Source organism: Mauremys reevesii, linkage group 12 (assembly GCF_016161935.1).
Source record: "Mauremys reevesii isolate NIE-2019 linkage group 12, ASM1616193v1, whole genome shotgun sequence".
In the NCBI taxonomy this organism is placed as follows: domain Eukaryota; kingdom Metazoa; phylum Chordata; order Testudines; family Geoemydidae; genus Mauremys; species Mauremys reevesii.
The window spans coordinates 5,313,150-5,327,459 of NC_052634.1; the positions used below are offsets into that span (position 1 = coordinate 5,313,150).

A 14,310-nucleotide genomic window follows, 5' to 3' on the forward strand; every position below is an offset into this window, starting at 1 on the left:
CACACTCTCAGAGCAGAGCTGCAGGACAGGAATGACTTTGGCCCTCTTGTGAATTTGGGGGATTGTTTTCGCTGCTGGTGTTCACATATTTAGCTGCACAGGATCTTTGGGGAGAACCCGGGAAAGATGTAACCGAGAAATAAATCAAGGGAGTCATTCCAAGATCCAGGGGCTGGGAACTGGAGTCATAAACGTTCAAAGTGAAAATAAGGTGCCAATTTTTAAGTGAGAGTAGTTACCCACTGGCACAACTTATCAAGGGATGTGCTGCATCCACCATCAACTGGAGGCTTAAAATCAGTCACAAGCTATGGGGCTAGATGCAGCAATCAGCGGCCTGTGCTGTGCCGGAGATCAGACCCCTAGCTGACCATGAGGATCCCTGCTGGCTCTGACCTAATGGGTATGTCTACAGTGCAGTTAGACAACCGCGGCTGGCCTTTGCCAGCGCACTCAGGCTAAGGGGCTGTTGAATTCCCGTACAGATGCTCAGGCTCTAGGACCTTGCGAGGTGGGACAGTCCCAGAGCTCTTGGGCCCCAACATCTACTGCCTTTTCGCCTGAGCCCTTTAGCGCAAGGCAGCTGATTCGGGCCAGCCACTGGTGTCTAATTGCAGAGTAGACATAGCCATTATCTGGTGTTTTAAGCACTGGGGGAGAGCAGGGGAGTATGAGAAGCCTGGGGCGGGGAGCCTGCCTCCTCCAATGTAGTATTTCAGGGATGACTGAGGCAGGTTTCCAGATAACGTATTTATTTAACAAGAAGAAATAATGTATGACGTAAGCACAGCCCTAAGGCTGCGGTAGCCCAGCCCGGCTACAGTCTCTGTCTCAGACACTACAGCTGGTCCCTGTCTCTGTCGGGGAGACAGCAAGAGCTGTGCCCTATGGGATGTGGGGCAGCTTTATGCTTGCTGGAGCACAAGCTTTTAGAGCACGCTGGTTCACCGGTGTGAGTCTGAACTAGGTCAGTCGTGTCTGAAAGTTGCTACCCATCTGATTGCTATTCACTGGGCTGTGTGAAATTGTAACACACTTCAAAACGTGGAAACACAGGGTTCTATATTATCTCAGGCCATATAAACTGGAGATGCCTGTAACATGGAGCAGACTTGGAGTTCTGTGCGAAAACAGAGCTCCAAACAAAATGTCCCCCACAAACCACAGCAACCCCAGCCAATGAGGGGGCTGAGTGTCTTAAAAATGACCCCCTCTGGGGAACGTACTGGGAAGGTTGACCAAAAGGTTCAACCCTGGGCACTCCCTTTTGTGTAGGCCTTTCATACCCCTGCCACCTGCAACTTTAAATGTCGTCCCCACACTCCCAGCATTAAAGGTGAGTCTTTCTTGGTTATAAAGCTTTTACTTGGTTCCAACATGAACAAATCCTTCACTGTCCAAGAACCAAGACTTCTAGGGCCATGAGTTCGATTTTGCATCATAAACTGTGATAGACCCAGGCCAGTTGGGTACAGCAGAATAGCAGAAGGCAGATATACTGGCCACTGGATTAACAGTTTTCTGTTCCCTGACTGACCAGAGCAGGGGCTGCTCCAGGCTAATGAGAACACCTGACTTTAATTAACCTGCAAAGAGTCAGGTGAGGCCATTAAGTTAATGTGACCACCTGACTCTAATTAAGGCCCTGCTGATACTATAAAAAGGGCTCACTCCAGTCAGGCAGGGGAGCCAGGGAGCCAGAGGAGAGGAAGTGCGGCTGAAGGGCTGGTTACTGAAGACACCCTCAAACCATCGTTAAGGGAGCCCTAAGGTAAGGGTGAAGAAGGGAGAAGCAGGAGAGCTGTGGGGAAGTGGCCCAGGGAAATGTAGCAACTCTGGCAGTGAAAGGTCGGCTGCCAACAGCTGCTACCATTGGGGTCCCTGGGCCGGAACCTGGAGTAAAGGATGAGACTGGGTTCCCCCCAACCCACCACTACAGGAACATCTCCTGGGAGGGGAAGTCAGGCCCCTGTCAGGACAGGAGACTAAACTGTTCTGAAATAAGCCCCCAGGGACAACAGAGACGGTGGGAGTTCTCTCACCAACCTCCTTGCAGGCCTATGATGAAAAGGGCTCAGTAGACTGTAACCCTGGCCCTAGAGAGGGAAGGGCTACGTGGAGGGTCACAGTGAGCCACTGAGGCAGCATAAACCGCCTGGAAGCGCAGAACCCATGGGAGCAAGGTCAGAGCTCTGCCACAAAACGTGTAATGACTGAGATACGCCTATACTTCAAATTAACCATTTAAATCTGACAAGATCTCTTAAGCAATTAATCTTGCAGTCTGGGAGTCATTTGCAGTAGCTGGACAATAGGCATCAGCACCTGGATTTATTGAGGTGATTATAGGCTGCCCTCCAGATGATGTTCACCAGTGTCAACTGGCACAGTTTTATTCTGGCCTTGAGGACTAAGGAACTGAATCTGTATATCATCTGCTGAACTGTCAGACCAGTCCTGCTCCTAGAAAACTGGGGACTGCATCTGGGGGACTCTGGGCGGCACTGGCAAGATTACGATAGAGTTCCGTTGACCCTTCTCTTGACAGTAGGATCTCAAAATTCAGTAATATCATGGTACTATTTCCTTCCACGTCGCTCCAAAGACGTTCCAGCTCAAATTGCTGTGACCACTGCCTTCATTAGCCCCTTCATAGTCCTGTTTCTATTTGATGGGCCAGACTTGGCAATCCCAACCCATCCTTCCAGTTCAAACCTCCAATCTGTCCTGTCGCTGTGCAATCTTTCTTTAGCAGGAGCATAGTGCAGAGCTCGTGCTGCTTTCATTTCTCCCACTGGGATTGGATTCTCTAGTATTTTGTTCCCTACAGATGGGGTGGTTATCTGCTCCATCCCGTCCCTGGGGTCCAGCAACGGAGGCATGCCCTGATCTTCCAAACTAGCAACGTCCTCGCTGTTGAAGTTCTGATTAAGGCACCTAATTAGAGCTAACCGGGTCTTTCTTATAACTCTACTTTGATTCTCTCCTGAAATGTTTAAGTGACCACAAATAAGGAGATCTTCACCCTGTAGCTGATAAAACTGCCCCTCTAGCTGTCAACATAGGCTTTCCAGCTCAGCCTCAACCATCTTTGCCTCCTGTGCTCTGTATATCCCCTGCCATGCTCTGAGTTCCAGCTGCTGGCTATATCGGTCTCACTCCATTTCCAACTGGAATGGGTGTCCAGATCTCCACTGGCACTAACTGACCCCCTCTTGTTGGCAGTCTCAACAGAGAGGCCAAGGTCTTCCTGAGTAAGCCAAGGTGACTGAACTCCCTTCCGACCTTGACAAGGAGGTCTCTGCAGGCCAGGGGTGAGGCACATTGAGAGGAAAGAATGGACGAGGCTTGCTTTCCTGCTGCCTTTCCCGCTACTCATTCTTGGGATGAGTAGAGGCCTCCAGGGTTTTGAGCCCAGCAAGGAATCGACTCAGAAAGAAAACTATGAAAAAAACAAGGTGCTTCCATTGAGATCATGGCGATAATTGATGATAGAAATTAGCTTCTTGGTGGGCTCAATCTTGCTCCCATGGAAGCCAATGAAACAAAATCTCCTATTGGCTCCAGTGGAGCCAAGAACAAGCCCAGGGACTGTCACCTGTGGGAGCCCTGCCTCAGTATACTCGTCCTAGGTCAGTAAGGGTTGGCAGTGGGCAGCACATTTTGCCCCACTGGGTCCCACTGGCCATTTAGTTAGCAGCATTGATGGGCTCAGAAGCAAGAATATGCTCAAGTCCTTAGATCAAGTATGGTGCTTGTGACAAGGACCTCAATGGTGGGGAGGGGAGGGTCACACAACAGGTTCCATTCACTAATGATTGCAAAGCACTTTGAGCACCTAGTGCTAGTAAAGCCAGCAGAGGAACCTTGCAAAAGAACCAGGGCCGGCTCCAGGCACCAGCGAAGGAAGCAGGAAGCAGGTGCCTGGGGTGGCCAATAGAAAGGGGCGGCGTTCGGGTCTTCGGCGGCACTTTGGTGGCAGCTGAAGCACTCCGCTTTAGTCTTCAGTGATTCGGCGGCGGGTCTTTCACTCCGTCTCTTCCTCTTCGGCAGCACTTCGGCGGCAGCTCAATCGGGTTTTCCTTTCTGTTTCATTTCTTTTTTTCTCTTCGCTTCTTGGGGTGGCAAAGAAGCTGGAGCTGGCCCTGAAAAGAGCTCCCAGCTGGTGTGCACGGGATCCTATAGTGATTGTAGAAATGAAGGGCTGATGTATGAGCTTTTCCCGGGTGTGATCTGCTTTTCTCCTGCCAGCAGCCTGACAGAGCCCCAGATTGTCCCTATTATGGGCTGCAGAAGGACTCCTTTGAATGACTGAGGTGGAATGGCAGTTTGCCTAGGGCTTTAAAGTGATTGTCACTAAAATGGTTGTCACTCAAGGAAGACAAGGCTGTTCTGGAGAAGTTAAATGAATTCTTTGCATCAGTCTTCACTGCAGAGGATATGAGGGAGAAAATATCATAATGCCATTTTATATATCCATAGTACACTCCCACCTTAAATACAGTGAAATTAATAGGCAGCAAGTTTAAAACAAACATAAGGAAGTGCTTCTTCCCACAACTCACAGTCAGACTGTGGACCTCGGTGGCAGGGGACATTGTGAACTCCAAAAGTATAACTGGGTTAAAAAAAAAGTAGATAAGTTCCTGAAGGCTTGGTGCATCAATAGCTATTATCCAAGATGGTCAGGGACACAACCCCATGCTCTGGGTGTTCCTAAACCTCTGACTGCTGGAATCTGGGACTGGATGGATCACCTGATAATTGCCCTTTTCATTTCCTTTGAAGCATCTGGCACTGACCACTGTTGGAAGACAGGATACTGGGCTAGATGGACTGAAATGGCCCGGGATGCCAAGTCAAATGCCTGATAGCCATGTCTTACATCAGCGCTGTTACTGCTAGCAACCCAACTTGCTAGGATTGAAACCAAACGGAAGAGTAGCTGAGAGCAGCTGAGGCTTCCCGCTTGTTCCTCTCCCTTACCCCATGCTCATTTGGCCATTCTTATGTTATCTTGTCCAAACCATGCGACCCCGTCTGGCCATTCTTATGTTATCTTGTCCAAACCATGCGACACATGCCCTGACACACATCTTTATCTGGAGAGCATCGCAGAAGAACTGAATAGTCGTGGTATGGTATGAAATATCCAAGAGAAAGGAAGGAGATTTGCTTCAGCACTTAGTTTCTGCTCAGAGGCTGGAGTAACCATCAGGAGCATAATCCCTCCCAAATGAGTTTGGTTTGTGTGGGCGTAGTCTCTAATTTAGCGATGATACAGTACCATATGATTCTTAGGCGGCAAAACTAAACTGAAGCTTCATATACCATTCTTCACTCCACATGATTGCATGAAATGTGCCTTTTATCAGTGACAGAAGGAGTCAGCAGAAGTGACTTATTAAGCTGGCAAAAGTGTCATTTCAGAACCTCTGTCACTGGAAGCTGATCACCTTTTTAACTCCCAGATCAATGCTGCTCCCGCAGTATTCTTCTGAAGCAACAGTGCCACCCAGTGGCTAAAGGGGCTGAGCCCAAGGCATTGTCCCTCTGGCATTCCCCTGGGGTAGATCCCTTCCACTTGTCTTCTTCTAAGGAGTGAGAATCCAAGTGATTGTCAGTTTCCTGCAAGGCTCAGTGTACCAGTAATTGGGCATTAATACAGATGTTCACAGTTGTAGAAGAGAGAATGCCAAGATCCACCCCCCCCCCTACACCCACCCCGAAGCGTCTATTGTTGCCTGCTTAGTATCACTAAAGTTACAGCGTGAATTTTATTGAGGAAACATGAACATAAAGGGACAATGCAACATGCTCTCTCTCCATAGATATCAGTGTGGCAGGGCTAAATTTTCACTGCATGTTTCAATCATCCAAACAGAGTTTGCTCAGTGTCACAGGCAATTAGTCCCCTAATTCTGCTCTGTCCTACTCCCTTTCCCTCTTCCCCACCCCCTGATCTTTGCAGAGCTCACTGAGCACCTCTGGCCTTCGTCTAGGCTTCCTGCAGCTCGTCTGCTGCACTGGTCACCCACAAGAACAAACAGGAGGCTGTGTCTCTCAATAACCAATTGGATCACACCAGGAAAAATCAGGTTTCCCACCCAAAAAAATCCACATGGATATGTTTGCCACAGCCCTAGCCAGCTCCACCAAACGCTGGCAGGGCCACCATCCCCTCAGCCAGTCTCCCCAAGGCTTGTGATGATATTTACAGGTAATTCTGCCATGAACATCACAAAACCCAATGCTTCTCCAGTTAAAATGCCCACAGCCCTGATCTCAGGATGGGAGGCGGGGACTCATTTGTTTGGAATAGCACAAATTATTTACTTCTTAATATATATTTCTCAGAGTGTCTGGAGAGCATCTGAAGCACCAGGAGGTAAATGCTCTCATAAAGATATATTGATATGGAGGTTACCTAGCCCTCCAAACTCCTGCTGGGACCTGGCAGGCACTAATCTCCAGATTTTAATTGTTTGCTGGAACAACGCCCCCCCCCCCCACACACACACACACACCTCCCTCATGTCTGATTTAGATCAGAATTCTTGTGCTCCTAGGGCAGGAATTCCTGAAATTGGCCCTCTGATCTCTCACTGTTTTATTAGCCTCTGTGCTGATATATCCTATATCACAGAGATTCAGTGCTTCAGGATCAAAGAATTCTCTATTTATATAGCTCTTGCTAGTACGCATGCAGCATTCTGTTAGCTTATGTCCAAACCCCCCCAGAACTGAGTACTGCAGGATGGAAATAACCCACTTTCCTTCTCGTTCTACATTTCCAGTAGGTTACTTGTTAACTAAGATTCCCAGACACTGCAGTGCTGCCTATATAGATATTGGACTGAATGGAGCTCAACCTATGTGTATATTGGGCTGACTGGAGTGCTGCGTCCCTGTATACTGGACTGTCTGCAACTCTGCCTACGTTTATACTGGGCCCATTGGAACATTGTCTGCACTTCTCTTTCGACCAGCTAGAACAATTGCTGCACCTGATATTGGACTGAGCAGAATTTGTCTACTTTTATACCAGACCCACTAAAGTACAGGCTACATTTTACATTGGACCAACCAGACACTGTCTACAATTTAATCAAGCACTCTCTGTGCTGTCCACATTTTCTATTAGACCCAAGGGGAAACCGTCCGCGTTTTAACACAGGATCATAATAGTTTAAAAATACAAAAAGACCTCTGGGGGTCCCATCTTGTCCACCCCACGCTGGAGGGGAGGAAGGCCTGTGCTGAGCTGTACCGTACGATGCATATCCTAGTATTATCTCCTGTCTAGTCTTAAATGATCCAGGAGGTGGAACGCCAAGCCATTTCTTTTGAGAAACAATTCCACAGACATTGTTCAGAGATAATTCTATGTCCGGTTGAGGTGTCCACATTTTTAAAAGGATGTTAAAAATTTGGAGAAGGTGCAAAGTAGAGCCAGAAAAAATGATTCAAAAGCTAGAGAAAATGCCCACCAGTGAGACACTAAAGGAGCTAAATCTGTTTACCTTATCAAAAAGATCTACAGGTGGCCTGTTTGTTGGGTACCAGTGATTTCACAGAGTGAAAATACAGGCTATTAAAGGGCTCTTCAATCTAGCAGAGACAGTCATAACAAGAAGTAATGGGTGGACATTTTTTAAAATGTGTGCCTTATTTCTAAACGGAATGGCTGGCTTTACCAGTGAGGGTGATCAATCCTTGGAACAAACGATCAAGGGAAGCGGCAGATTCTCCATTTCTTGAAGTCTTCAAATCAGAACCGGAGATGATTTTCTGGAAGTTACGCTTTGGGCGCAATACAGCATTAACTAGGTGAAATCTATTGCCTGTGCTATACAGGAAGTCAAACTAGATGATTTAATGGTCCCTTCTGGCCAATCTATGAATCTTCCTTTATATTCAGCCTAAATTGTTTCCTTCTTCACTTCTGACTGTTACTCCAAGTCAGACCACACACACACACACTCCTTCTCTCTCTCTCTCACACACCCTGTACAGCACCTCTCTCTCTCTTTAGTGTTGACACCCTTCTGATACTGACAGATTCTCATTGCGCCTCTCTCTGACTGGCTACTGCTCTTCAACACACCATATTTCTCAGGGCGAATTTTCAGACACCTGCTCAAAGCCATCCACGGTAGATGTTTGTATGAGAGCAACGTGCCGGCCCAATAGTAAGTCTGGATTGTTCACGCATACCCCCTACCGTGTATTTATGTTGAGACCTGGACACAAGGCTTAGCTCCTGCACATAATTGATGATCACCATCTTTATAGATTCTGATCTGGAACAGAACCTCATCTGTGTCCCACCCTACACATAGGAGCTCCAGATTCTACCATGCCCCAAGCACCCTCCCAGAATAGATCATAACTAACCACTCATATCTGCTCTACCCCCAGAACATAGAATAGCTGGGTGGGTATGAATTGGATGGGGGCATTTAGAGGCCACAGCGGCAGGTAGCTATCATTGTGACAAGCATCTTGTCTAAGATAATGCTTAAATTTCCATAGGCTACCCAACGTGGTTAAAGTTTACATGGGTCAGTTTAGGATGTGCCAGGAAGAGGAGCTGAGTGGTAGAGCTAGAACTGGTTGGGACATGTGTTTTATTTGTCATATAAAATTTCAAAGCAAATGAAAATCTGTCAGGCAATTTTTCAGGTTTCCGCCAAAAGTTCTGATTTCCAGTTGTTTAAAACTGTATTTTTTTCCTCCAATGTTTTGTTTTTCAAGAAAAGCCTGAAAAATGTTGACCAAAACGAATGTTTCCTGGCCAAAAATGTAATTTTAATCAAAAACCCAATTTTCAACTCAAAAAATTGTTTGGCCCAGCTCTAGTTAGAACCTCCCAGAGGCTGTCCGGATGTCCTCCTTGTCTTGTATAAGCGTCAGCTCTCTGATTCTATTACCAAGGAGGCAACCTCCATTTCTCTGACAGCCACCAGAGGTGAGGGGATGGGGTCTGAGCAGAGGCTGCACCATTTCGCCCAGTGGAGATTTTAGGAGCAAAGTCGCAGCCTTATCTCTGTCTTGACAACACTTTCTGCCTGGGGAATGCTTTCTATTTTCATAGTATGGGTAAGGTCTGATGGTTAGGGGCAGGCTTGTTTTATTCCACTCTCCCTTTCTAAGCTGGTGTCTTCTCTCCACTCCCCTTGGTTTTTAATCCCTTCCCAAGCACACGCAACAGATGGTGCTATGAAGTGGATCAGAAGGCACGGAGCAGCAGTCATTAATCTTCATTCCCGCAAACTAGTCCGGACCCAGGAGTATGTAAGGAGCCGGGGCCAGGGAGCAGAGCTGGCTTCCCAGCAGCTACTGAGCATGTGGCCAAGTCCAAAGATTCCACGTGAGAGAAAAAGAGGAAAGAGCGAGCGGTTTTATAACGGCAATGCGATTCACATTCCTACATATGGCGATGATGGCTGGCACCAAAGATACTCCTGTGAGCAGGAGCTGGCTCTGCCTGATAGCAGGTGTTTCTGGCTTCTCCAGAGCATCAGCTTGCAACCAACCCCTTTGAGTAGCTCAGGTGAACTTACTATCTCTTCCCCCAGTCCAAGGAACCAAAAATGGGGGCTTGTCTGCCCAATTGTGGCTGGGCCTCTAGGGGTCTCATCCAACCCACAGAGAAACTGATAGGATCCTTGTCTTGGCTGTCATGTGCGCTGGATTAGGTCCCTACAGCGTAACAAGAAGGTTATTGTGCATCAAAAATTAGCTGTACAGGATAAACCAGCAAACATGGGAGAAGGACATCCCCACTTCCACCAGTTCTCACCGCTTTGAAAACAGCCCAGGCCACTGGGGCAAAGTGAAAAACAGACAGCTGCCTCATTTCCAGACATGGCTTTGAGCCTGCTGCCTCATTTCATAATGGCAGGAGTATTTCAAGAAAGTTTTGTGCATCCATCTCTAGGCTTGGTTTGGTTTGATGTTTGGAGGTGGGTGGGAGTTAAAGAAAGCTGGGGTGAAATCCTGGCCCCACTGAAACCAATGGGAATTTTGCTGTTGACTTCAGTGGAGCCCGGATTTCACCCTGATCTTTAATGGAGAATTGAAAGCCCTGGGGATGGTTGTCCTCTCACTCTCATTAGACCCAGTGGGAGTTACAGCTGTCCAACTGGGAAGTAACAGTCTCAAGTTGGAGCTCTGGTCTGAGTTTTGGGTGAAAATTCAAACTGAATCTGGTTAATCTGAGTTGGTTTGCAAACATGTGACTGGCTAGGATTTTCCTCTTTGTTAGCACAGACCATCAGCTATTGGCAAAATCCTCTGTGGGACCCTTACCGCCCCAGACAAAGTCCTGTGAGCTCAGTATGTGGTATTGCCTCTGCCACTATAAAATGCATCTGCTTGGAAAGATTTTGGCAGGAAACCTTTAAAACAGCAGCTCCTGGAATGAAATTCTCAGGGGTTGGGGTTGGGAAGCTTTGATGCCAGAGTTTAGGACAAAACAAACAGGAATGTGTGACGAGTTCAACATCTTGTTGAAATATTAATTGTGAATATCATGTATGGATCCTGCTCCTTCCATCTGAGGATCCCAGTGCATGTTACACACAGTCTTTGCAGCTTTCAGGCACTTCCCCTATTTTACAGCTAGGGAAACTGAGGCACAGCAAAGTGACGTGACATACTACAGGGTCCCACAGAGAATAGGATGCAAGAGCCCTGTCTACCAGCCCCCTAAACGATACTCCCTTCCAGCATTGCTTCTAAGTGTCAGCCCTGTGTGCAAGTGGGCACTGGCTGCTTTACAATCTCTGTTGCTGGAGCTCCTCCCATACTGCCTTTGTCACAAATACCTTATTCAACACAGAGTGTGTTTGCCGCTCCGAATTAGTGACTGTAGTTAAACATTTTATTTCCAAATGCCCAGATCCTGTAGTGCTCTGGCTGGCCATACCAGTAGATAGATAGATTTAGTAACTAGCTGAGGTCACCCATAGGGTTCATAATGGGTTCTGCTGCTTAGAACAGTAGCAGAGACCCTCATCTTATATTCCCTTCTGATCGCTAGTCTCCCGGGCATTAAGAATGTCTGTTTAACTGCTCAAACAAGGTTCTATATGAAAGCATCAGAGATTTTCCACTACCAATCCCTATGACATACTATGCACTACCGTCAGCCTCAGGCCTACATGATGCATTTAAATGGGGCCACGGCTGTCTATACCTTGTGTATAATTCACATGGGCCCTCTGGGAGCAGGAAAATCTAATTTTATTAGATTCATTATCCTTTTCTCGAGAATTAATAGCTCCTGAGAGCCTCAGCCTTAATGTGCTTGATTTTACATTGTAATTGAACTGCACGGAAAAATTGCAGCCTTGATCAAAAACTTCTCGCAAACTTCCCTCACCTGTAGGCAGTGCTGTTGTGTGTATGTGACATTGCAAGCTACGTGTCAGAGGGCCTGGCGCTCTTGAGATGACTCTGCAGAGTGGTTTTTATAGGGACAGTAAAACACTGTTGTTCTGTGTGTAGAGCTGGGGGAATAACCATTTCTTTGGCTCATGGGAAATTCCAAAAAATAGTTGAAAAAATTCATTTCTGATCGAACCCAACAATTTTTTTTTAAATTTCCGGAGAACTGAAAAGTTGGGGAAAAAAACATTGTTTTGGGTTGAAAAAAGTGTTTTATTTCAGTTTTGACCATTTTTAAATGTTTCTAATTTTATTTTAAAAATTGAAGGATTTTTTAAAACGAAAAGTTATTCTGAATTGAAATATCAAAACATTTTAGTTTGGGGGCCATTTTTTCTTTTTTTCTTTTTTTTAACTGAAACAAATTTGGGACATTGACACAAATTCGCAAAACATTTATCGTCTCCAAATCTGCATTTTTGACCAGCTCTCATCCGGACAGACCAAACCATCATCGGATACGTCACTTTGGGGGAAGGTGAGGGGAATGTCATTTTCTTATTAACAAACCTTGCAATTCTAACATTATCAAAATGCATCTGTTTCCTAAATTGGATGCTGTGTTTGCTGGCTGGTACCAAGATACTAGAGCGGTCTTAGTTCATTAATGTAAGCAACCTGTCCACTCACTGAACTTGCTGTCACTGAAACTTGGTTTAGAATCTTGCTTTTCCCCCCCACACACATACACAATTAGCATGTGGAACTCATTGCCACAAGATACCACTGACGCTAAGAGTTTAGTAGGCTTCAGTACCGCTCCAGTGAAGAGTCTACATTTTAAACAGAATGACAAATCAATTTATTTTGTATTTGTTAGCAGCTAGACTTTGTATTGCACATTACTGGGAAAATGTGACTCCTGCTCCTAAGGAATCGTGTATGTTAAAATATGAACTGTCCTTGTAATGGAAAAGTTTTCATACCAGATAGGTACACAAGAGAAGCACCAAAAAGAAGATAGCTATTTAGAAATTTGGTCACCTCTTTTAGTGAACTCAGAGGAGGATGGCTTCCCACCCAGCAAGCCAGAACCTTTAGCCAGGTTCTTTGAATATTAACCTGATCCAGAACAAGGAATGTACAGTGTAGTATGTTAACGTTTTATTGTAACTTTGCCTGTATAAAAAGTTGTTTTTAAAGAAGTGGTCATTTATTATTTACAATAGTAAGAAATAAAAAAACAAGAGTTCTGATTGGGATATAGACCCCCATGCTTCAGGGCACGAGCCCACTCTAACTTGATGAAAGAAACTTTTCCTGGGAACAGGTTATCCCAAAACTGCCTGCTGCAGGATTTCTTCCATCTTCCTCTAAAGCCTCTGTTGCTGGCCACTGCCAGAGACATGATACTAGATTAGATAGACCTTGGGTCTGATCCAGTCTGGCCATCCCTATGTTCTTATAGCCTGTAAGCAGCAGAGCTCCCAGATGAGCTAAAAGGGGAGGCTCCCTATGTCCCTGCGGGATTTGTGCTGAGCTGGTCTCTGCGGGGGAGTCTCTCTCTCTCACACACACACACACACACACACAGAGAGAGAGAGAGAGAGAGAGAGAGAGAGAGAGAGAGAGAGAGAGATCGTATTCAGCTGGCCTCTGCTGGCTGACTTTCCTTGCAGATCTTACACTGGGTCCATGTAATCAGATGGAGCTGTACGTGCCCCTTCGTTTCTTAGCATCTTAGAAACCCCAAAGCCCCCCGAGGCTGGAGCAGAATGGAGAAGACGACAGTGGTGCGGGAAACCCACTGGGGAGGGAGGATGGATGCATGTGTACAGCTTTCCCAGGGTCGTTGTGCCAGGGTCCAGGAGAAGCCTGTGCTGAACACACCTGCCTGGTGGGAGGGAGGACCGACTTGCTAGAGTATGTTCTTACCAGAGGCACGTATAAACAAGCTGAGTGGTGGCAGGCATCGTACTCAGCAGGAGGATTCCATCCAGGATTCGTTTCTTTCTGCTGGAAGACGGGAGAGGAGGAGCTGTGGCCGTGGGTAGCAGCCCCTACACCTCCACATTCCTGAGCGTGAAGGGTTCTGTGTGTCAGGCCTGCAGGCAGGTAACTGATGCCACCCTTTCCCTTTCACTTCACAGCAACAGCATTTGCCATAGAGCCTCGGGCTACAAAATGGATTTGAACCAGCGGGCACATTTCAGGGATGACGGCAGCTGAGTCTGCCTATTGGTGGAGAGCTGTGAACTTATGGGAGAGCACAGGGTCACCTGCCAGCTGGGCATCCCTAGTCCAGGAAGTGAGAAGAATCATGCTACAGAATAGGGTGACCAGACAGAAAGTGTGAAAATTTGGGACGGAGGTGGGGGGTAATAGGTGCCTATATAAGAAAAAGCCCCAAATATCAGGACTGTCCCTATAAAATTGGGACCTCTGGTCACCCTACTACAGAATGAAGTGCCAGGACCTGTAACAAACAGACTCCAATACTGAAATGGAATTGGGGGGATTCTGTGTTATGCTGGTTTTCACCATTTTCTATTAGTGGGAGCACATGGGAATCCATGGGAATGGGGGCCAGGACCCCATTGTGCTAGGTGCTGTACAAAGACAGAACAAAAAGACGGTCCCTGCTGCAAAAATGCTCATGAGGTAAGTATAAGACAAAAGTTAACAAGTAGGGATAGACGTACAGACCAGCGACTACAACTCGCCCTTAACTAAACACCCACCGGCAGAGTTCATCTGTCCCCCAGGACCTTGCATGGAACGCACCTGTTTCATGCTGCCGGAGATTTGCCATGCATATTTTTCCCTCAGGCAGCCCTCTGCATTGCCTCACAAGCTGTAGCAGCCTCCCCAGGATGGAAAGGAGTATGTACTGGGATAGATGTATATGCTCAGGTT

At 46.8% G+C, this 14,310-nt stretch overlaps 1 protein-coding gene across 9 annotated transcripts in view; it reads left to right on the forward strand.

The window, feature by feature from the left end:
* LOC120375811 overlaps positions 1-14,310 on the forward strand; it is a 371,245-nt gene that overhangs the window by 297,379 nt on the left and 59,556 nt on the right. For 2 of the 9 annotated variants that reach the window (XR_005586801.1, XM_039496756.1), the window contains one exon: positions 9,203-9,849. The exons of the other annotated variants lie outside the window; for them this stretch is intronic. Coding sequence is in view for 1 of the 2 variants with exons in the window: in XM_039496756.1 (XP_039352690.1) it covers positions 9,203-9,260 (58 nt within the window). In the remaining variant the exon portion in view is untranslated. Of the gene's footprint in view, positions 1-9,202; positions 9,850-14,310 lie in introns of those variants that run through there. 9 annotated transcript variants of the gene reach the window in all.